Raw genomic sequence first — 24,254 nt, forward strand, 5'->3', positions numbered from 1 at the left:
GACTCAAGCACAATTATGAAGACCGACACTAGATACATTTTTCAACATGTGTCAGAGGGACCGAAATTATGGTGACTAGTTGATGCTAATGATGTACCATGTGTCAGGAGTAACGACCAGGATTATTGTGCACCATAGGTTAGAGTTACCGACTGGAATTATGGTAACTAGTTGATGCTATTGATTTACCATGAGTTAGAGTCGCTGATGATGTAATTAAATGGTGCTGCTGATGATGAATTTTTATAACCTTTTCTTAGAGAAATTTGTCAGCAAGAGAACATCTGGATAATCATTATGAATACCTCCCTAGCTAAGAGGGAGTGTTGAATTTTGTAGCTATGGTCGTTCTTCATAATTAATAGTTTGGCCCTTGAATTATATAAGACATGTTCGTCATATCATTTTAGTCCATGAAATACATATAATTTTTAATATAAGACATGTTCTTCATGTTGGATTCAAAAGAGAAAATTTTGAATTTCTAAAATTGAATTTTTAGCTCCAAAACATAAAGTCAACTGTCCATGAAGTTAGTTTGGCTTGCCCCTATGGTCACACCCATTTGGTTCACTAGAACACTATATAAAGGTTTTGTCCCCCTCAAGCAAGCAATTCGGATCTCCTGAGGCAGAAAGATAGGGCAGATCTAAGACACATAATAGGACGAATCCAAGGTAGAGAAAGAACGAATTTGTGGCAGAGTTTCTGGGCTTATCTAGGCAGCGAAACTGAGTTTTCCTAGGCGAAGAAGAAGGCCGAAATTCGACCCTACTAGAGTAGACTAGGCCGAATTTGTTGGGCAACATATTGACTTGTCTAGTGGGCAGTTTGACTAGGTGTGACTAGGGCTGTGAATTTGACTTAGATGTATCTCTATTGACTTGAATAATTTCTCTAAGGAAAAGGTTGCTGGGGTTTTCCCCCAAGTGGGTTTTCCGAGGGTAAATACTTGTGTTTCTTGTTGGCTATCTCTTTATGATCCTACTATCAATTTTGTTCTACTGTTGAAGATTTTCTCTGTATTATGTTGAATTTGAATGCAAGAGAAGATTAATGTAAGAAATCATAAGAAGCAATTATCAGTTAGAAGATCCTATGAAAAATCAACAACTCTTGCTGTTGGAGATTGGCTTATGTCTTGGAGATGTATTTTTGGGATTGAATAAGTCTTTTTCATGGAAGAATTGTAAGTTTATTGCAATTTTTTTTATTGTTTTACATGTAATTAATTATTGCTAGGGTTTTTCTATTCTCCATGACTAAATGCAATTTGTTTATGGAAAATATTGGATAATTTTTGCATGTTGAATATCTCTTCCTTGAAAACCATAGGAGACCTCCTTGTGTGCCTCTCCTATTTAATTTCTCCCCTCACAAAAAAGATAGTTAGGGTTTATATTGTTGAAAATGTGTTTATATTGTTGGTCTTCATAATGTATTAAAATATAATTTTTATCGTTGACATATTTATTATTATTATTTTATTTTGGTCAAAGCATGTTCTTCATGCTTATAGAGTCAAAGAGTCAGAAAGAAAATATATTTGAGTCAAGTGCCATTTAGACTTTTGTAAAGAAAAGAAAAGGAATTTTTTATGTTGAGTGAAAGTCCACCAAAAGTTGTCATGTCAGCCCTCCTTGGGAACAAGTCATCTTGGGCTGCCAAGAGTCACCTATTTCACCCTCTTGGACAACTATAAGAGGCACTTCGACTCATTTGAGAGCTCATTCGTTCACACAGAAGAAACACATCTGAAGCATGCGAAGGAGGACAAAAACCAGAAGTCAAAGGAGAGAGAATTGAAGTAAAAGAAGAGATAATTTTTGCTTGAATGAATTTCAGAATTGAAGGACGAATTTTTCTGTGATATTGCAGGCCCGAAATTTCATGGGTCGAAATTTCAAGAGTTGACCAAATTTGGGATAGTTTGACCATCGTTGACTTTGATATTGGAGGTGACTTGGAGGAGGGTTTGACTTGACATTGTGGTGCCAGTCTTGGTCTTGGATATCTCATTTTAATCTGATTCTATAAGAGAAGGATTGTTGTTGGGTTTTCCCTTGGCTTGCAGCCTAATTTCTGGTGTCTCTTGTCTCTTGTGCATTATGATCTCTATTTTCTTATTTTGAATGGTAATTGCTTGATTTATAAGAAAGGAAAAAGAAAAGAAGAACACTAAATGACTTCACAAGTAATTATCATGTTTAGAAATTCTGCCTTGCATTGGAATTTCAACGTATATAAGTGGAAACAAGAACTTTCTCCCCTTACTCCAAGCATTTGTCCTTTATCTCTTGAAGTAGCCCTAAAGACTCCATCACCCAAGTATGACTAGGCATTGGAAACCTTTGTGTTGATCAAAGAATTTGAAAACCTTAATATTTTTCCTTCTTGTCTATTTTCTAAGCCTTTTAAGGTAAGCCACTAGGGAATTTATCTAGGGCCGAATTGATCCAGGGCAATTGTGTATGAGTGTTGGTGGTAATATTTATATCACCATTGAACCTTATAACCTAGAACATCCCTTCAGGTGATCACTGGGAAGCCTCCCTTTTGAGTGAAATCATACTAAAGAGTAGGAGGAAGATTGCTTAGGTGACAATGGCAATCTACCTCATTGTTGCAACCTGCTAGATTTTGAGGCAACAACCCTATTTGAATCTCTTGCATGGAGGTTTATATGCGGTCCTATTGGAATTTTCTGCATGGTCAAACCCCCTAAGAGGTTTTGAACAAGAGATGGATGTGGCAGCTTATTACTTGAGCCATTTAATAATATTTCATTGTTTAGGGTTTTTGAATTGTCGTGATTTAGTTGGAGGCAATGTTGCACGAAGCGGGAGCGAAGCGGAAGCGCGAAGCGGAAGCGCGGAGCGCGGAAGCGTCATTTTCCAAAAATCTAGGGAGCGAAGCGTCCGCGGAAGCGTCTGCTATATATATATATTTTTTTTATATTTTTTTGCATTTATACTCAAAACAAACATCCCAAATACCAAATTAATTGTAGAAGACATGAAAACATGCATATTTTTGCATAAATCAAGATAGATATGGCATCCATGATTCCATTGTAGTTACTAGTATGTACAACAATCATCTATATTCTAGCTATTACAAACATACATCAAATTTTGAAGCATATTATAAAACATAAAACATTTAAGCATATTATAAAACATAAAACATAGAGCATATTATGATTTATCTAGCAAGTGAGCAACTGTCAACATTTGTCATGTCCAAAATTCAAATAATAATGTTTACAAAATATGTCACTTGGTCACCGCCAAGCCAAAAAGGTTCAAAATTCAAATTCACAAGTCTACAAGTCTAATGAGTAATCTATGACAAAAAGAAGTAGATTGTGAATATATCTACTAATCTCTCCTCCTTCCACCGCGAATAGAACGTGATGGCGGGCCTCCACGTGGTGGCAATGAAGAAGATGGTCCCTGTGTAAGTCGTGGCACTGGAACTGATGAAGAAGAACCTCCTCTAGTAGAAACCAAGGGACCAGATGGGGGTGGGGGTGGTGGCATATCAACACCCGTGTCATCATCCTAGAATCGCTCAAAAAATTCATGCAAAAAAAAAACACTAGTTAACAAAAAAATTAAAAACATGAATTCTTTATAAGGGAAAATTGGAAAATTCATACCACAATGGACATACCTGGATAAGAGAATCCTCTAATTGCTCTAGTCGCAACACTCCATCCTCCAAATTGGGCTCCTCTGGATTCTTGTCCCAAGTCAACAAGTCTTTATTAGACTTTGCATCTTCACAGTAATGGGACAACAATCGCAAGTTGTAATGAACATAAACCAAGCTCTCTGCCCGGTCTAAATTCAACCTGTTCCTTTTAACACTGTGGATGAAAGAATAAGAGCTCCAACACCTCTCTGCAGAAGAAGTGTTTACCACCTGTGATAGCACCCGCAATGCCAAACTCTGTAGAAGTGGAGTAGGCCCTCCATGCATGTTCCACCACTCAAGAGCAGAAAAATTCTCTCGATCTTGAATTGCATGCATGCTCGAAAATGGACCAGTGCTGCTCGTATAGTTGCTCACGTGTCTCCGTACCAATGCAGCCTCCTCCTCATCAGGGATTAATCTACTCAATGCAGCCATATATTTTTCGTGAACCTCTTTATCTTGGTGTGGTCTTCTCCTGACTCCCCCCCCAGGTGCTGGTTTTGAAAGCCATGATGGATGATAGTATTTAGGTGTCAAAACATATGCTAATGCATGCAATGGAACATTTAGGCTATCCCATCGTTTTACCACCTCTTCACGAATATAATTGTACAAGGTGGTATCTCTAGGCTCAACAATGTCTTTAATCTGCCCCAACATGCTATCCATTTGCTCATACACCTCCCCAATTACTGGTCGATCTGAATCTGCAAACTTGATCATGTAATAAATTGGTTTGGTGAATTGCAAAACATATTTAACCTGTGACCAAAAGTAACTGTCAAGAACAATGTCCTTGACTTCATTAGCACCATCTGTGTCATTGTTAATTTCATCCCATGTTTCAGCACACACCAGATTAGTTAAAGCTTGTCTCACCCTCACTAGCCGCCTAAAGGTGAGGTAATAACTAGCAAATCTTGTCTTTGCAATTTTAAGCAATTGCAACTTGGAGTAAGTGCCATAGAAGTAGTTTACCCTTGTATGCCCTGTGATGAATTTAATGAGCTGCTTCCCTTTCCTGTAAACCTCAGCAATCCACCCACAATCTTTGTGTTTCACAATATCATGCATCAAAAGGTTCAATGTGTGAACCAGGCACCCAGACCAAAAGATGTGTGGATGAGTACGCTCAATAATTTTTCCTGCTAACTTACAATTTGCTGCATTATCTGTGATCACTTGAATCACATTATTCGGACCAACATCTTTGATTGATTTCAATAGGAGATCTGCAATGTTTTGTGCAGTTGCACTGATGGAGGAGGAGTCATGAGATGCAATAAATACTGCACCACTAGAAGAAACACCAAGAACATTTATCAAATGTTGGTTTCTAATATTTGTCCACCCATCTGATACAATGGATACCCCATAATCCACCCACTCATGTGTAAAACGTGTCAAAGCTCTTTGAACCTTAGCTTTTTCTCTTTCTAATAACACTGTTCTAGCTTTCTCATAGTTGGGGGCCTTGTATCCTTTTGGGGCTTCATTGATGGCCTTTACCATGTCATGCCAATAGGGAGAGCGAAGCACATTGAATGGTACACCGCAAGCACAAAGAAAACGGACTATCTTTCCATCCACATCATCCCTCCCAGTAACATTAAGGAAATCCCCTATTGTTTTTCTACCTCCAGAGGTTGCAAAAGTACCATGAGGAGATGGGCAACTACCAAATTTAGAGGTTGCACTTGATTCAGAATGAGTTTTTTGTTTCTTGTTTTTTCCTTGTGCAGCCATCTCTAATTTGATGTATTTTTGTCTTTGTTCACTTGAAATGTTTGGGCAAATGGTTACCCCCACGGAACCCTTTCTTTCATCACTGTCTAGCACCCCACAAAGATGCCTCCTCAGACGGGTATATGAACCCGTATATGGTTTTCCTCCATGACAACCATGAGGGCACATCCATTTGTAAGATCCACCACCCTTTCCCCCTTCAAGTTTGGTCACAAAGGTCCACAAGGGATTTGATGTACCTTTCCCATCTTGTGCTTCAGTGTCCTCTTCAAGTTCATCCCCTTCCTCTTCAAACCCTTCCTCCTCATCATACATTGGGTCACTACTATTAGGACCAAGTTCATCCCCTTCCTCTTCCCCTCTATTCCTCACCCTTGCCATCATTAAAACCAAGAGTGGAATGATACATAGAAGCCAAAAGAACACCATCTTGGAATATGGATATAGGTGGTGGACAACCTGTAAATAAAGGAGCAAGTAGAAACAATGGGAAAGAGTAGGAGAGGGAGGAGAAAAATACAATTTTTTTTTCAAAAAAACAAGGGAGTTTGGGGTTTGAACTTACCTCTTTAGCTCTTGTAGATGAAGTCCTCCAAGCTCTTGCTCCAAGCTCCTCCTCCTTCTCCTAGCTCCTCCTTCTTCACTCCTCCAAGCTCTCCTCTCTTCTCCTCTCCTTTCCTCTCTTCTCTTCTCCTCTCCTCTCTTCTCTTCTCCAACTCTCATAAACTCAAAGTGAGAAAATGAGAAGAGAATGGGGGCTTTATTCTTTTCTAAAGTCACCCTAGACTCACCCTAAACCAACCTAACCCACCCCCTCATGCTAGTTAAGACTCAAGTTAAAACAAATTAAAAAAAAATCAAGTTAAAAAAATGATGCCGCGGGTTGCTTCCGGAATCGCCTGGGAACCGTGCGGGTGGCGTGCGGTTCCGGGCCGGAAGCTTGGCGCCACCCCGTGCCCGAACCGCCCTCGGATCCGCGGTTCCGGGGTGGCCGCAACCTATATGGCAGGAACCGCGTATAAAAGACGGAACCGCGCCCCCTCCTCCTCAGAATCGCGATTCCCAAATCGATTCCGGGACGGTTCGCTCCGAACCGCGGTTCCGGGTTTGGATCCTCCGGGGGGGGGGGCGATTCCTGCAACACTGGTTGGAGGATATTGTTAGTTTACTCCTCCATAGCATAGATACAGGGTTTTGCATTGGATATTGCTATTTTAATGGAGGGTGTTTTGAGCTCTTCATCTATTTAATATGAGCTCATCCTGTTGTAATGGGTGTTGATGGTTGGAGGAGACATTATGCCCTTTTGACTTAGCTTTTATTGAAGATCTTTTTTGGAGCTATGTGATTGTGGAGTTTCATCCATGTGTGGCTGTCTATCCTTCAATTTTATGTCGCTTTATGTTGCTGGAGTATGCAATTAATTCTGCTATAATAAAGATCTCAAGTAGGGTAGCCAGAGGTTGAGGAAGGAACTTTGAATGAGGTGCATCCTATTTAAAGTCTTTGCTGTTTTTACCTTCTAGTTGATGTCTCTTTGGATTTGCCATTTCTGTGAAAGGTTTCACATTGATTTTCAGCTAGTCGTAAGATCACACTATATTGTGTTGTGTGTGCATACAAGGTTGTCTTTAGAAAGGGCTTTACTCATCTATTTTCAGCCATATAAATCTGCAAACACTTGTGATTTTCTGCATGTTTGTAATGGTGATGATCACAATCATTCACCACCCACTTGCATCTCTCTTTGTCACTCTATGACTCCATATGCTATCTTTGCACTAGTTTTGCACCATCAACCACCATTAATACCAACTTTATAAACTCAAAAAGGAAGCTGTTTTACTAAGACCACTGTTCATTTGACCATTGAACCTTATTTCCTAAGTCTTAGTAAATCTATCCTCAGGACAACTCCCTTGTATTGAAGGAGAGCTGGTCTTAAGTGAGAAAAGAGTTGTGTGGTGACATTGGTATCCCTCTTGAGTTCCCACTGGCTAGCATTGATCTTGGATTTTTGATCTGAAGTGCTAGTTTGATTCGTAGTGTTGAGAAATCTAGGGGAAACTAGAGTAGATGATTTCTCTTAACTTGATAGCCTTGTGATGTATTTTTACTTAACTTGATTAGCTTTCTTCTTTCGCTTGATTATTATTAGTATTCTCTTCATCAAATAGCTAACAAACCATAAAGAACAATAAGACAAAGAACACAAGATATAGGCGATCCGCTAGGGCCAAACCTCTCCAACTGAGAGGAAAACCCACAAGAATTCTTCTCTTCTTATAGACCTTCAATTGATGAATTCCAAGACCTATGACCCTTGACCAAGACCCTCCAAGACCAAGTCAATGCTTTCCAAAAACTTTTGCAATTTCGACTTCCTAGCAAATTCTTCTGTGATTTCGACTTGTCCAGTGAATTCTTTTGCAACTTCGACCTGCCCAACAAATTCTTCTGCAACTTCGACTTGGCCAGCAAATTCTTATGCAATTTCGACTTGCGCAGCAAATTCTTCTGCAACTTCGACCTGCGCAACAAATTCTTCTGCAACTTTGACCTTCCCAGCAAATTCTTTTGCAACTTCGATCTACCCAACAAATTCTTCTGGAACTTCGACCCAATAGTTTTCCAACACTTTGACTTGCCCAACAAATGTAGAAACCCTAACACGAGAGAGAGAGAGAGGCCCAAAACTTCGATCTTGCTTTTCTTCTGCTTCTTTGTCCTTTTCCAGCTTCTATCTTGAGGAGATCGAACTTGCTTGAGAGTGTGTCCAAATGAGGTTGAGTTCCTTCTTATTTATAGGTTTTTGAGGGGTACGAATTGCTATCTTTAGGCCGACTTGTCCCTTCATGTAGGCTGACTTGATCTTTGCACCATGACGAGGTCTTGGAGGGTCTTTTGACTCAACTTTGACTCAAATAAATTTTCTTTACAATATGTAACATGCCCAAATGGGTCTTCAATACATGACAATGACTCAATTGACCTATGACAAACCTAGAAGCACTCAATGGGTGCTTGACCTAAAAATAAATTTCTCTTGAGCATGAAACCCATGCCTCAAACATAACAATAATAACTTTATTTTTCTCTTTTCATTAATGATTAAATATATAAAATCATGATTACATATGTCATAATGAAGACCGAACCTAGTTACGTATTTCAACACTCCCTCTTAACTAAGGAGGTATTCATAATCCATACAAGGTACTTCGACATTCTCATTCTGAAGAATTCTCATAAGAAGAGTCGGATTGGTAACCTATCTGTTTAGCATCATATCAACCAACATTTTCACATAGCAAGGCCTTGACTAATAACTCTATCTCTCCACAAGATTAGAGCACAATGCTGGCGAGACCAATGACTGATAGACACCATCATCATTGTCTCTCAAGGCACATACCCCACCCGGGTGTTCACAGGGTATGTCCTCCCAGGACTATTCTTATCTTGGATTCCCAGTCCTCAAAGAATATCGGTCCTCTACGACTACTCTTATCTTGGATGCCCTACCTCATCCTCAAAGAGTATCAGATGCCAAATGTTTACCCAATCCTCCATTCTTTCTTCCAAAGTGAAGACAAGAATGATGTGTCTATCTCTCCTCATGGCCTTCACTAAGACTTACGACTGTTAGTCCTGGTCTAGTGCATGACACATGAAGTAGAGAACCATATCTGTCACTCCCTCTTAACCAGGGATGACCAACCCATTCCTTTACCCAAGCTCCCTCTTAACTAGGGACTTGTCCAAGCTCCCTCTTAACTAGGGACTTTTTTTCAGCAGCTCACTTGTTCTTCGGTGGAGATCATGGTACCTTCAGCTGCTTGAAGAGCTCCTCCTTTCGATGTCATGAATTTCATCTTTATCATTATGGAGCCTTCATCTTTTGGGACTTTTTTGTAGGGCATCAACCATCCATCACTTTCCTTCATGAACTATGTCAGTCATGTCATCCTTTTTCTTCATTGGAAAGTGGTCTTCTAATCCACATCTGGCTTTTCTTCATACAACTACCTCTTCCAAGTCATGTTTCCTTTAGGATCTTTTATCCAACCACATGAGTGCTAGTTGTAGGTGACATCTACAACTCTCTTTCGGTAGCCCTATATCAACCCATCTAGATGGTCTTCAATACATGACAACGACTCAATTGACTTTATGACAAACCTAGAAGCACTCAATGGGTGCTTGACCTAAAGATAAGTTTTTCTTGAGGCATGGGTTACCCATGCCTCAAGAATAACAACAATAAATTTATTTTTCTCTTTTCATTAATGATTAAATATATAAAATCATGATTACATATGTCATTATGAAGACCGAACCTAGTTACATATTTCAACAAGTAGCACATGGCAAACACGTTTGCTGTGTATGAAAACAAGCATATAAAACAACAAGCTACCTATGACCTATGTTCTAACTAAAACAGTGAAGACACGTAAAACTTTCCTTAATCCAATTGCTCCGTAGTGCTGCCTGTTTGCCTTTGGTGGATTGCTGCTAGTGCTTGGCCTTGGAAATTGAAACCCTTGGTTGATTATTATGCAATGGAAACCACCAAAACTTGGTCGCTCGCTGCATGGACAGATTCCTCTCAATGTTCTCATACAATGCATGGGTTGCAATACTAGGCTTCCTATAGCTCTCATTAGCTAAGTCAGCAACGTGTGGGACCTTCTAGAGGCCTTTCTTTTACTGAATTTTATCATTTTTATGTGGTGTCTTTACTTGAGTTCAAAGGTAATAATAGGGATTGGTTCCCATTGGAGGAACCAATTCTTGACCTTTAGGAATTGGTCCCTCCAATGGTAACTGTTCCCCCTAACATTGGAACCAAATCCGAACTTAGGATCTGAATCCTAAATGACAAGATACAGATTCTATCTCAGAAAGCAGAACCCTCAAGAAAATTGACTGAATCCTAAATAATTGGATCCAGATTGTCGATTCTGTGATTCCTTGATGATTTGGATCTGGGTATGGGGCTAGGAAGTTTGAATCTGGTAAGTCCAGTTAACTACCATGATAACACCCTGCCTTCTATTACTATCTTTTCATAGAATTTGCCAAAAATCTTGATGAGTGCTGGACTCTTTTATTAAAAAATGTGAATTAGTACAGAATTTGTTTCATAAAGAAATAAATTCAGGCTTGAATTTGATCAAAGAAATTATTATCACCTACTTTCTGTTATGCAATCAGATTTATTATTTGCACAAACTATTGAGATCCTACAGATACTTGTCCAAATTCTCTTTTTTCATTGTTATAGCAGATATTTTGGAATCATTTGCGTGCTATATATTATCTGGAATAGCATTCGCTACAATCATGAAATAAATTTGTTGCTTATTCTCTGTTCATCATAGGGTCACTTGAGACTCGAGAGTTTATAGAGTGAAAAACTAGGTTAAAATATCTATCCAAGATACAGGTTATTCATTGTTATTAGACTCAGATGAGTCATCTCTGAATTTGGCCATATCATAATTTTTGTGCCAACTCAGCCTCTGGTCAACTCAACATACTACTAGGATCAGTTTTGTCCAAAAATTGACGACTCAGTAGACTCTGATAGCACTAATTTTTTCCATTTAAACAGTGCTATACTTTATGAACTCGGTGTTAACCTAATTCATAGGGTTTGCTATTTCTAATATTTGAGATTCATTCAGCATTTTTCAAGATCTTGGATAAAAGTCCACTGGGTTCACTGTTTTTTGGATAAAGTTTTTACTCTTTTGCCATGCCCTCGTTCTCTTCTTGGTCATCCTTGCCTTTTTAGAAGAAATTCGCTTCCGATGTGTGATTTTCTTCCTAGTAATGGTAGCCCCGGCATTCTTTCCTTCCTGAACTACCTTCCCCCCTTGCAACATGTGATCTTGTGTGACTTTGCTTGGTAATGGCACATGTTCCCCTTGGTCCCTTGATGTGATGGTGATGATGGTCTTTACTATATAGTTGGAGTAAGGAAATCTTTACGTCTAGAGTTATGGCCTTGGACCGACATGGTGACTTCATTGAACATTCACTGTTGACCCTAGTCATGATTGTTCTTGTGTGCGCTTGACCTGGTCGTGGCTGATAAATCATAAATCACATAAAATATATACATTATATAATCATATTTAATAATCAAATATGTGACATTGCTTTTAGCGATAATGACATAAGGGCATATTATATGTTTAATGACAATGATGGAACGACATCTTTTTTTTGGGAATATTTTGAATTATATATATGGATGTACCTAATGGCGAATCTTTTCAAAATCTTACTGGGAAATTTGAGTTTGAGTTGAATTTCATCATTGGTGAACTTGGATTTGAACCCGAATGATGGAACTTTGGTGTTAACATGTACATGGTACATGGGGTATCGTAATAATGAAAATGTTTGGACCATTGTTGTGCGTAGTTATTGGAGGATCCACATAGCTTGTGCAAATGCAATTGAGATTTATTTTGAAGTCTATGAATGCTGAAATGGCAATGTAGTTCAGGGTTGTTAGCTGCTCACTTATATGATCTGATGAATAAGGGCATCCTTGATTGGAGTCTTGCAGAGTCTTTTTTTATTACTTGCATTGTGTTGTTTCTTTAGATTCACATGTGTTGTATTTCTCCCTTTAGTACTTCAAAGATGCTGCTTACAGCAAATGACAAATATGTTTCTTGTTACTGTGCATCACATAGTTGTCTTTTTCTAAATTCTCTCATGTGAAGACCCTTTGGATCTGTTTTCTATGTCATTGCCTTCTGAAACAAACAAATTAAGTTGCTGTTTGTAGATAGAAATTACACTGAAAATTAGAGGATTGTCACTGGGATGATTTCTTCTCATGGAGTATTATCTCTTTTACTTTATAGGGTTACCCATTTGGCCTCCCTCCCTTTTTTCTATTTTATTGTCTACCCTTTCTTTCCTTAATCTGGGATTTTAGAACTGCTTAGGAGATGCACTAGGGATTGTTTATTGCTGTCATCAAATGTTCTTCTTAGTCCCATTGACCTATTGTGGTCATTCCTGGATATAATATATTTAATTTTATTCCATTTCCATGGGAATCATATCAAATCCATAAATATTACAAATTTATGTACAAGGACCTCTATAGATATTTTTGACCTTAGTAGTTTTAACTTTTTTTTGTATTATTAATTCTTTTGTTGAATATCAGGCTTCTTTGGCATGGACATCAGGTTATGTATCGACAACTAGCAGCATGGATGGTCTATGGTATCCTCCAAGATCAATATGGGGAATTTTTCATCAGCAGGTAAATACTTGTCAGCTTAGTACTAAATAAATTATTATTTTACAATTTTAAAGGAAGTCATTCTAACAACACAGTCATGTCCTCCTGAAAACAGGAGCCTTGCTTGCTTATTTTTTAAATTAAGGAATGACTCAACCTTGAAAGTAAAATAAAATAAGGTAAGGTAATTTTGTTAATGTCCAACAAACTACCATAAATGTAGGTCAAAGCATCTAAGATGGTACATTAGTGCCAAGGCATCTCCTAACATAATGCTAAAAGGACTGCCAGATGAGATAAGAAAATCTTATTAATGTCCATGAAAAAGTTTGTCAATGGGACTCCAAAGTAGAATTGATGTGAATAAACAATGGGAGTGCAAAAGCAACTCCTATCACTACTATACAAAGAGCAGAGAGAGATAGCTAATTAGTCAATAGAAAGAGAAGTAGTGCAGATACAAAAATAAGATCAAAACCAGGTCTGGCATAATGACATTGTCTAATGAATCTCTGGGGTTGAAGGTGCTTGGTGTTGAAATATTATACGTAGCCTTGGATTGGTGAGTTCCGCTCTTAACACCCAAAATCGAGGGGACAAAATCTTTGAATGGAAGAGTAGTTGCACGGCCAGACTTGGAGACCAGTTACTACCAGTTGGCAAATCAGTTCCCAGCCACACCCTCAAGTGACAATGCAAAGAGCATCATAAAGAGATCACCATCATCTAGATTAGGCATCCAAAGATTAACTTCCCATATAAAGTCAATCATATGTCTTTTGGCATCACCATTGCTTCCATCAAACTTGGGCAACCACTCATGATGTTGAGCAAGTGACAAGTGAGGAATAACGGGGAAAGACCATAAGTTCAATGATCTAAATGAATTTAGGCTTTGGATGGCATCTTTGACCACTTGTAGTTTAAGCTCCTCATGTGTTTGGTGTTGAGAAATCTAGGGGCAGCAGTATAGGTGATTTCTCGATACTTATGATAACTGCTTGTTAATGCTTTTTATTTTTCTTGATTATTAGATTCTTCTTTAGCTTGATTATTGTTGTGTTCTCTTCATCAAACAGATATGAAAACATAAATAACAATGAGACAAAGGACACAAGATATAGGCTATCAGCCAGGGCCAAAACCTCTCCAATCTTGAGAGGAAAACCCACTGAATTCTTCTTCTTATAGAATCTTCAATTGATGAATTCCAAGTCCTAGACCCTTGACCAAAACTCCTCCAAGACCAAGTCTATGCCACTCCTTAATGAGTCTTCTCTTTAGTCAAACTTCCTTCTAGTGACAGCTACTTCTTTGACCTCTTTTTCGACCCCTGCAATTTCTGTCTACAATTTTTGGTCACTGCAGAAACCCTAGTTTCTGCACATGTGGGAGAAAGATGGAGGTTTTACCCTTTTCTCTTCTTCGCTTGGATAGAGGCTTTTTCCATAGCAACTCGGCTTGCTAGATTGCTTGACTTTCACTTGTTTTTCGGCCTCCTTAGATGATTGTCATACTTCGACTTATACTGCAACAAATGATGCCCAATATTCTTCGCACGTGTGAGGAACTTCAGCCCAAAAACTATCCAAAAACTCGATCTTCTTCTCTTCCTTTTATCCTTCTCCTTCTCGCTTATTGATGCTCCTTCTTTTATCGAACTTCTTGGTGTGTGAGATCTGTCTCCTTGAATGAGGCCGAGTGCCCTATATATAGGCTTCCTTCCCATGCTTGTAAGCTGACTTGTCTTGATCCTAGGCCAACATGTCATCTTGGTGTAGGTTGATTGCTTCATTTGAAGGCCGACTTGCTAGTAGCACTTGGACTTGGTCTTGGAGGGTCTTTTGACTCTTACAATAACTCAAATAAATATGTAACATGCCCAAGAAGGGTCTCTCATACATGACAAAGACTCAATTGACTTTATGACTTAATGACCAATCCTAAGAGCTCACAATGGGAGCTTGACTTAAAAATAATTTTTCCTTGAGCATGAGACCCATGCCTCAAGATCAATAACACTAAATTTATTTTTCTTATTACATCAAATACATAAAATCATGATTACATATGTCATTTTGAAGACCAAACCTAGTTACATATTTCAACACTCCCTCTTAACTAGGGAGGTATTCATATCCATACAAGGTACTTGGACATTCTCAATTTGAAGAATTCTCATAAGAAGAGCCAGATTGGTAAACCATCTATTTAGCATCATATCATCCAACATTGTCACAAAGCGAGGCCTTGACTAACAACTCTATCTCTCCAAAAGATCAGAGCACAATGTGTTGAAAAGTGTAACCAGGTTCGGTCTTCATAATGACATGTATAATTGAGATTTTATGTAATTGATGTAAAGAAGAACAATAAAATTATTATTGTAATGCTTGTCTCATGGGTTTCATGAGCAAGGAATTTTATTTTTAGTTATGGCTCCCTTTGTGAGCCTTTAGGATTGTGTCATCAAGTCATAAAGTCTATGTCAAAGTTTGGAGACCCATTTGGGCATGTTACACATTGTAAAAGGTAATTTATTTGTGTCATAGACTCTCCAAGACCTTGTCACAAAGTCACCTTGAAGTCAGCCTAAAGATGTTTCTAGAAAGGCATGTCGGCCTAGGCACATGTTCAAGTTGGCTTATTTTGGATGCACTGACTACTATAAATAGGCAGCTCGACCTTCATTTGGAGACACACAATTTCGATCAATCTGAAGCAAGAAAAAGTGCGAGTAAGGTGAAGGAAGATAACCATATAACCAACATTAAGAAGGAAGGAAAGATCGAAGTATTTGTCACTGTTCTTGGGCTCGTAACCTCACACGTGTGGCAAAAAAGCTAGGGTTTCTGCGGTGGTATCATACTAGTCAAAAAGAGGTTCATCTAAAGAGTTTCCTAGTCAGTTTTATTGTTAGCCAAGTTCATCTAGAGAAGTCTCCAAGTATAGCGAAGAAAGGAAACACCTCCAATCTCGTTCTTGCTCCTCACACGTGAGAAATTGCAGTAGTATGAATTGCAGATCTGTGGAAAAGAGGCCGAAGTTTCAGGGTAGCCGAGAAGTACAGTAAAGGAAGAAGTTTGACTTGCATTGACTTGTGCAAGAAGGAGAATTAGTGAAGAAGGATTTTGTGACTTGGTATTGGAGAGGTCATTTTGTCAAGGGTCTAGGTCTTGGTCTTGGTGTTCGTCAATTGAAGTCTCTATAAGAAGAAGAATTCTTTTGGGTTTTCCTCTCAATTGGGAGAGGTTTTGGCCCTCGCTGATAGCTTACATTGTGTGTCTCTCATCTCTTTATTGTTTATTCTTTGGTAGATGTTTGATGAAGAAGAACATGATAATAATCTAACTAAAGATAAGATCCTAATCTATTGAAGTAAAAAGCATTCACAAGTAGTTATCAATATAGAGAAATTACCTAATCTTGATGCCCTAGATTTCTCAACATGGAATTAGAGCTAAGGTGACAAAATCGAGGAAGGGCATCTTATCAAGGGACACTCAAGGATCAAATCTCGAGGAAGGCATTAAAGCGAATCTAGAAGATCATCTTGAAGTCAAGATCTACTAAAGAAGTATCAAAAACCCTAGAGGAATTCTACACTAGAAAGAAGTCTTGGAACCCTCAAGCCATCTCAAGAGACCTCAAAGACCTTACTCAAGTTGAAGGACTTATACATCGAGTTCCTTTCTAGAAAAGCAAGACCAAGAATGTTGTCTTCAAGATTCTATGGCGATCTCCCTCTCGTTGAAGCAAGGTCCTTACCATTGAAGACATCATCAAGAAGTCATCATTGATCTTCATCAACAAAGACATCACCTTCAAAGGATCCAAAGAGATCTCCCTCTCTGTGGGATCAAGGATCACTCTTGAAGAAAACTATCGTCATCAAGGAGAAGATTTCTATTCTCTATATCATCAACAACATCAAGGAAGCAACAAGAAGAAGGAGCATCCTATCAAGTAAATACATTTATGTCCACATCTGAATATGTCAAAATGTCTTTTTGCAAAGAAGCAACAAATTGGTTGGGGCTTCAAACTATCTTGCATGGAAGAAAGGACAGATCAAAAACTCATTGAAAATAAGGTTATGGAAGGTTCACCAATCAAAAGGAAGCAAGGGTTTCATTAAGAATTCCAAATTGTGGAATTCATGGGATGATGGTGTGAAAATTTGGATGCCCAAATTTCTACTACAACAACTGATTACGTTTCTTCTATTTGTTAATTACTGAACAAAGTTATTTACTGTTTCCTACAGTAAACATCGAAGCTAATACACTGCAACATCCACCATTTAAATAAAATGCGGAAACAGGAAACTAAACAAGAAAGAAATACAACACGTCTACACAGTTGTTTTTGGACAAATGTCCTTGGAAAAACCCAATGCGGGAAAACCGGTGCAACAACTAAGGGTTTTATTATTAAGCAGTATTAATCCTGAATACAATCGCTAGATGCCCTACTAGCTATCCAATACAAAGAATAATACTGACAAAGAGATCAGTGAGATCACCTCACACTATCATTGGAAATCCTGGCTAATCTAGCCACTGAATGGACTGCCCTTGGTTGCCTCTGCGCAGTCATTGCGTCAGCCCAACGTCACAACCTCTAGGGACATCGTCACCCTTATGCTGATCGATTTGCTGCCCAGGAACTTCGATCTTCACCTCTCAGGTCTCACACCCCAACTTCTGGCTTTTGATATCGATTCCCTAGCAAATTTCGGACTTCCTTAAGACTCTGTGCTGCCTCTGCGTCAGACAACGCTGTCTCTGCATGGCTCTGCGTCAACTTCTTCTAGCTCTGCATCGCCTCTCCTGGATCTCTGTCCGCCTTCTCTGCTGAGTATTCTCGGATCAGGAGAAATCTACAACCAGAACTATCCCTGCCCCTCTCTGCAAAAGCTCACTTGAAATTTCTCACCCGCAGCTGCTTTGCTTCAGAAATTCGATCTTCTGAACTCTACTCGATGTGTTCTCCAAGTGCTCCTCAAGCCTCTTCTTATATCTTTCTGTTGGACAACCAACAACCCAGATTAACTTCTAATCAATGGCTTAGATCATTTTGGCTTGATCCTCATCTTCTTTTAGAAGTTTCACCTATAGTTAGATTAATACCCATTAATTATTTTAATTTCCTAAGTTTAGACTTAGGGACCCATTAAAAATAATTAATTATTTTAATAAAACCATCTCCGAGTGGAATTTCCCAAAAAATTTTATCTTTATTGGAGAATGCATGTGTCTAAGCCTCCTTGCAAATTTTGAGACCTAGAACACATCCGATGCTACCAGAAATCAACAAATGGTATGATAATAGAAAAGGTAAAGCAGATCATGGGATTGAAATTCCTTCAATCAAGGAAGTCGCTGAAGGAAGTCTGGATGACCTAAAGGAAAATGAGGGTGTTCGATATTGTAGAGTCATGTCATACAGTTGCATATAAACATGGATAAATGCTCTATCTCGAGAGCATGATCAAAAGAAAGGATCTCCTCCTTTGAAGGGATGCATGAAAACATGAGTCACACATTGTCTACATGAAATCAACATAATATGTCCTCATGTGAAATATGAGGTGGTTGACCATGATTGGAGGAACTCTGATTAAAAGTTCATGGGAAGAAAAATGTGTGAAGAAAGAAAGGAAGGAAGAGATCATGGAATATGCAACCATGGAAAAGGCAATCAACATCCAAGGACTAGAAGATTTGACTAGGATATCTCCAGGAAAGATATGAAGACTTTGATGAAGTCTAGAAAAGAAAGAAACCCTTGGCAGTGTATATATCTTTTGGAGATGTGTCAATACATATGCAGGATGTTGATGCAAACTAGGAGATGTCATGATGAAAGACCATCACTAAGGTAATTTTGATTTAAGTGTTCATTTCTTATTTTTGAACAAATATCTGGATGGGATTATACAAGGCTGTCGAGGGAAGAACTATGAATGTCTTCCACCATTGTTGACGATGTAGTAGGAAGAAAGTTCCTTAAAGAAACATGAAATGTAGAAGGCAACATGGCATGAAGAAAGGCCAAATATGGACTAATGGATCATTTCCAATGAAAGGAATGATGACGTGACTGACTCATGGATGAAAGTGATGGATGGTCTGTGCCTTATGAAGAAGCCCCAAAACATTGAAGACTCTTGAATAAAGAAAATAAGTTCATGACATTGTGAGGAGTTCTTCAAGCAGTGGGTTGTCCCATATTCTCCACTTGAGGAGATGTTGTACGTCCCTAATTAATAGGGAGCCTAGAAAAAAGTTTCTTACTTGGCAGAAACTTGGAAGCAAAATTCCTAAGCCAAGAGGGAGCTTAGGTACATTCCTTCTATAGGAATAAGTACATTCCTTTATTGGAATCGGTATGTCCTCCCTAATTGAGAGGGAGAGATAGACATGTCATTCTTGTCTTCATGTGGGAAGACAGAATGGAGGATTGGGTAAACATTTGGCATCCAATGCTCTTTAAGGATGAGTTAGGGCATCTAAGATAAGAGTAGTCGTAGAGGACCAATATTATTTGAGGACTGGGAATCCAAGATAAGAATAGTCTTGGTGGAACACACCTTGAGAACCTGGGTGGGGTATGTTTCGAGAGAGACAATGATGAGGGTGTCTATACATCATTGAACTCGCCAACATTGAGCTCAAATCTTGTGGAGAGATAGAGATGTTAGTAAAGGCCTTGCTATGTGACAATGGTGGCTGATATGATGCTAAACAAATGGGTTACCAATTTGACTCTTCTTATGAGAATTCTTCAGATTGAGAATGACCAAGTACCATTATGAATACCTCCCTAGTTAAGAGGGAGTGTTGAAAAGTGTAACTAGGTTCGGTCTTCATAATGACGTGTAATTGAGATTTTATGTAATTGATGTAAAGAAGAAAAATAAAATTATTATTGTAATGCTTGTCTCATGGGTTTCATAAGCAAGGAATTTTATTTTTAGTTATGGCTCCCTTTGTGAGCCTTTAGGATTGTGTCATTAAGTCATAAAGTCTATGTCAAAGTTTGGAGACCCATTTGGGCATGTTCAACATTGTAAATGGTAATTTATTTATGACATAAACTCTTCAAGACCTTGTCATAAAGCCACCTTGAAGTCGGCCTAAAGATGTTTCCAGAAAGGCATGTCATCCTAGGCACATGTTCAAATCAGCTCATTTTTGGATGCACTGACTACTATAAGTAGGCAGCTTGTTAAAATTGGCAACTAGGGCCAAATTTCACCTTGGGACAACTCATTTGATGGAGATGATGATTGCGTTGGATTCCTGTTTTCGCGAGGTCCAAGATTGATATAAAGATCATCTCATTCGGACAAGCAGAAGTGTGATTTGGAATTTATGACCACACAGGTGCAAATTGTTCAGGTCGACCTCAACTTAATGTAGGCTCAAGAAGCCCAATGGATGTGTCTCTTCATCCACAACGAAGTGTATAAATAGAAGAGACCTCACACCTCATTTGGACATCCATCACTCACACATTCTTCTCTCTCACTGTGGTTTTGAGGGCAGAATTTTGGTTTCTTTAGGCCGCATTGTCTGGCATAGAAATCGAGGATTTTGGAGTAGTTTGACTTGCGTTGACTGTAGAGCTAACCGTAGGTTGACCGAGTTTGACCAGAGTTTCTGTGAATGTTTTGGGTTGACTTTGACCACTTTTGGAGGCCGAATTTGATTGCCTTTGCAGGTGTTTTAATACTGTTTTGAATAAAGTTGACTTTTTGGTTAGGGTTGAAGTTTGACTATAGAATTTGACTGGGCTGATTTGACTTTGTATTAGGCTAGTCTATTTGACTTTTGTACTTTTTCTCTTTGCTGAACTATTGAATAATAAAAAGAAGATTTGGTCAAAGGGTTTTCCCTATGTTGCACGGGTTCCCAAACCTGGGGGTGGGGTTCTCGAACCTGTCCCGGGTTCCTGTCCCTAAGTACCGGATTCGGGTATGAGTTCTTCTCAGAAGAACCCATAAGAACCAGGTTCTTCTATGAAGAACCAGGTTCTCCAAAAAAAAAATTGGGTTCTTTTCCTTTAACGGGTTCTTCAGAAAAAAAATTATATTAAAAATTTAATTTCAAGTAAACTTTTTTATTATTGAAATTTAAAAAATAAAATTTAAAAATTAATAATATGATATTTATTATTAACAAATGTCAAAAACTTAAAAGTTAAAACCTAAACTTTTTACTAACCCACAGCCATCGAATTTCATTTTTGTTTTTGGTTGCGCTGTTCCGATTTACCCATTTCACGTGGCTGAGGTGTCTTTGGTTCACATGCATCTTTGGCAGATAGACGTAAGAGGGATCCATTTGATTGGTGGTGGCTTCATGGTGTTGGTGCTCCTGAGTTGCAGCAATTTGCCATATGGTTACTTGGATAGGTAGCTAGTTTGAAGTTCTTCATCTTATACAAAATTTGAAAAATTCTCAATTAAATATAGGAAATTAATTTTAATTTTAAAATTTTAAATTTTCATTTTAGTTTTAGTTTATATTTTTAAATTTTTTAATTAATTTAATGGGCTTCCCCTAATATTTCAAGTAGCTAGTTCTTCATCTTGTGAGAGGAATTGGAGTATTTATGCCTTTATTCATTCAGTAAAGAGAAATAGGTTGGGCTCAAAGAAGGCAGAGAACTTAGTGTACATTCATAACACACTTCATCTCATATCTTGAAAAGACCCGGGGTACAAGGAGGGTCCTTTCAAGAGATGGGACCAACACATAGATGATGCTATGTGTGTGGAAGAGGAGATACGACCAGATGGCCTTATTGAACTACCTCCAATTTCTATGGATGAGCAAGAGCCTAAAGATGAGAGTGATTCCTACCTGGAGAGCATGCTAGCTGAAGATCTAAGTGATGTTGGTGACATGGATGTTGATGACATGGGTTGAGGAAGCCATTGCTCATTAGGATTTAGCTATTTTTATTTTAGTATTTTAAAATTTCCTAGTTCATGTTTGGAGATGCCTCAAGGCAAATTTTGAATGTAGTATGACAATGGACATATATCATGATTCATGATTCTTATTAATATCTAAACACTGAACAGTTTTTTGGTGATAAATTTTGAAATTTCAATGTGAATGTTGAATGTTCAATGAAGTGCATGTTTAAATGATTAAAGTTTTTTTGTTTAAAGTTGAAAAATATACAAATTCAAATTTCATATATATTATTAATTATAATTTATAAATTTATAATTTATAAAATATAATTATTAAAATTTAATATTATTATATTACCCGACGAACCCACGCACCCTGTTTCAAAAAATGCCGTCCCCGTCCCCGTCCCCGAACCCATGTTTCCTAGCAACATAGGGTTTTCCCCACATTGGGGTTTTTCCTTGACATCTGCCAAATCTGGTGTCCTCTTGTCCTGGCTTGTCTTTTGCATTTGTTTTATGTTCTATCTGCATTTACTGTTAATGTGATTACTACTGGAAATAATTGGAAATTGTTATTGGGCTGCTAAAGGAACATGGAAGTAAATTGTGCTAAGCATAGAACATACCATTTTTATCTAAAATTAACATGGTATGAGAGCCCAGATGGAGACAAAGCCCAAGAAAGAGTGCGAAAAGAAATCACTAAGGGAAGTTGTTGGACAAGAATTTGGAGCTAGCCTCAATGACAACTACATCATACTTCAAATCCGAGGACAGACTTAAGGACAAATCAGACTATCATGCATGGAAGATGTCTCTGGATTTGACTTTGGAAGCGAATGATGCTTTGGACTATGTCAAAGGAAGAGCGGTGGAGCCTCCTTCAAATGCACCCGCTGTTGCAAAACCAAAGTACAAGAAACGTGAAGTCAAAGCTAAGAAAATTATTTTAGATTCCATTCACAAGCCTTTGGTTGCCATTATTTCTGATTTGGAAAATCTAAGGAAATGTATGACAAGTTGGATGGGATGTTCAAAGTAAACAATGCAAATCAAGTCCTCTTTCTCAAGAACAAGTTGAAAGACATCAAGATGGAGAGAGGAGAGTCCATTCAATCCTAGTTCATGAGGATTACCGAAATCAAGAATGAGCTCCTATCTATTGGAGAAGTTGTTGGTGATAGGGAGCTCACTCTTATTGCACTTGGAGATCTTACAAGAGAATGTGATGTTGAGAAATTTAGGGCATTAACATTAGGTGATTTTTCTTCATTAGTAACTGCTTGTGAGTATTTTTACTTCATTAGATTAGGATCTTCTCTTTGCTTAAGTTATTAGTGTTCTTCTTCATCAAACAACTACCAATGCATAAAAATAAATAGACAAGAGACACAAAATGTAGGCTATCAGCTAGGGCCAAAACCTCTCACTCTTTGAGAGGAAAACCCGCACAAATTCTTCTTATAGAGATTCCGATTGACGAATACCAATACCAAGACCCTTGACCTATTAGCCACTCCAAGACCAAGACACTAGTTCTCTTGACTGTCTTCTCTTCCTCTTGACTCCTCTTCCTCTTTGATATTATGAGCATTGAGACATTGCCACCACTGAGATCTCATCTAGATCTCTTCTTGTGAGACCTTCTTACTATCATCATTAATGAGCTGTGGTTGTACCAAACTGTTATGCGCTCAAAACTGTATCTCTGATCCAAGACAGAGAGACCCTTGAACTTGTCTCTGCCATCTTGTATCTTAGACTGAGTTTTTGCACCGAAACAATCTCTGCACTATTCATTAGAAATTCTAGAGTGATTTCTAAACTTCCTTACTGTGATTAGCCCATAAGATATCCTCGCTGTCTCTCCCTTCTCTATCCGAGTTCCATTTGAACTGTACCTTCCACACTGAACTGTGGCATTGAAACTTCATATGAATCTTAGAAGGTAATCCGAACTTGTCCTTTATTAGACCACTGAAATCCGAGCTTGTCTTTTGTTACTACCACCCGAAAACTCAAAGATAGATAACCGAACTTCATTCTGCTGCTATCCGAACCACAGAGAGATATGCGAAATTCTGACTGTGTGTAATGCAAAGTGTCTACACTCCTATGTATAGTTGTTTACCCATCAATATAAGCCGACCTGTCATTTCGAATAGATGTGTCTTCTTATAATGTGAGCCAACATGAGTTTCTTATGCATCTTAAGCCCGACATGAAGATTAGAACTAGTGCTTGTCGTTGGAGGGCTTCTAGACACTTTTATTGACTCATATACATTGACACATGCTCAAGAAGAGCTCTTCATACATGACAGTAATTCTTTTGACTTAAATGACAAATCCTAAGGCTGTCAATGGGAGCCATCTAAATAAAATCTCTTTCTCATGAAACCCATGAAGCAAGCATCACAAAAATAATTTTATTTTCTTCTTTTCATCATTTACAAAAATCACAATTACATGTCATTATGAAGACCGAACCTAGTTACACTTTTCAACACTTCTTCTCAACGAGGGAGGTATTCATTATGGTACTTGGTCATTCTCAATCTGAAGAATTTCTCATAAGAAGACTCAGATTGGCAAC

The 24,254-nt window shown here is 38.3% G+C and overlaps 1 protein-coding gene across 1 annotated transcript in view; it reads left to right on the forward strand.

Moving 5' to 3' along the window:
* Window positions 1–24,254, forward strand: part of LOC149151459 (gamma-tubulin complex component 4-like) — a gene marked incomplete at its 5' end in the record, with an annotated part of 418,255 nt that overhangs the window by 54,485 nt on the left and 339,516 nt on the right. The window contains one exon of the mRNA XM_089443166.1: window positions 12,647–12,745. Within this exon, the coding sequence (XP_089299292.1) occupies window positions 12,647–12,745 (99 nt within the window). The remainder of the gene's footprint in view (window positions 1–12,646; window positions 12,746–24,254) is intronic.

Source organism: Pinus tabuliformis, chromosome 9, assembly GCF_031772625.1.
Source record: "Pinus tabuliformis cultivar Carrire ecotype Pingquan chromosome 9, CPIR1, whole genome shotgun sequence".
Taxonomy (NCBI): domain Eukaryota; kingdom Viridiplantae; phylum Streptophyta; class Pinopsida; order Pinales; family Pinaceae; genus Pinus; species Pinus tabuliformis.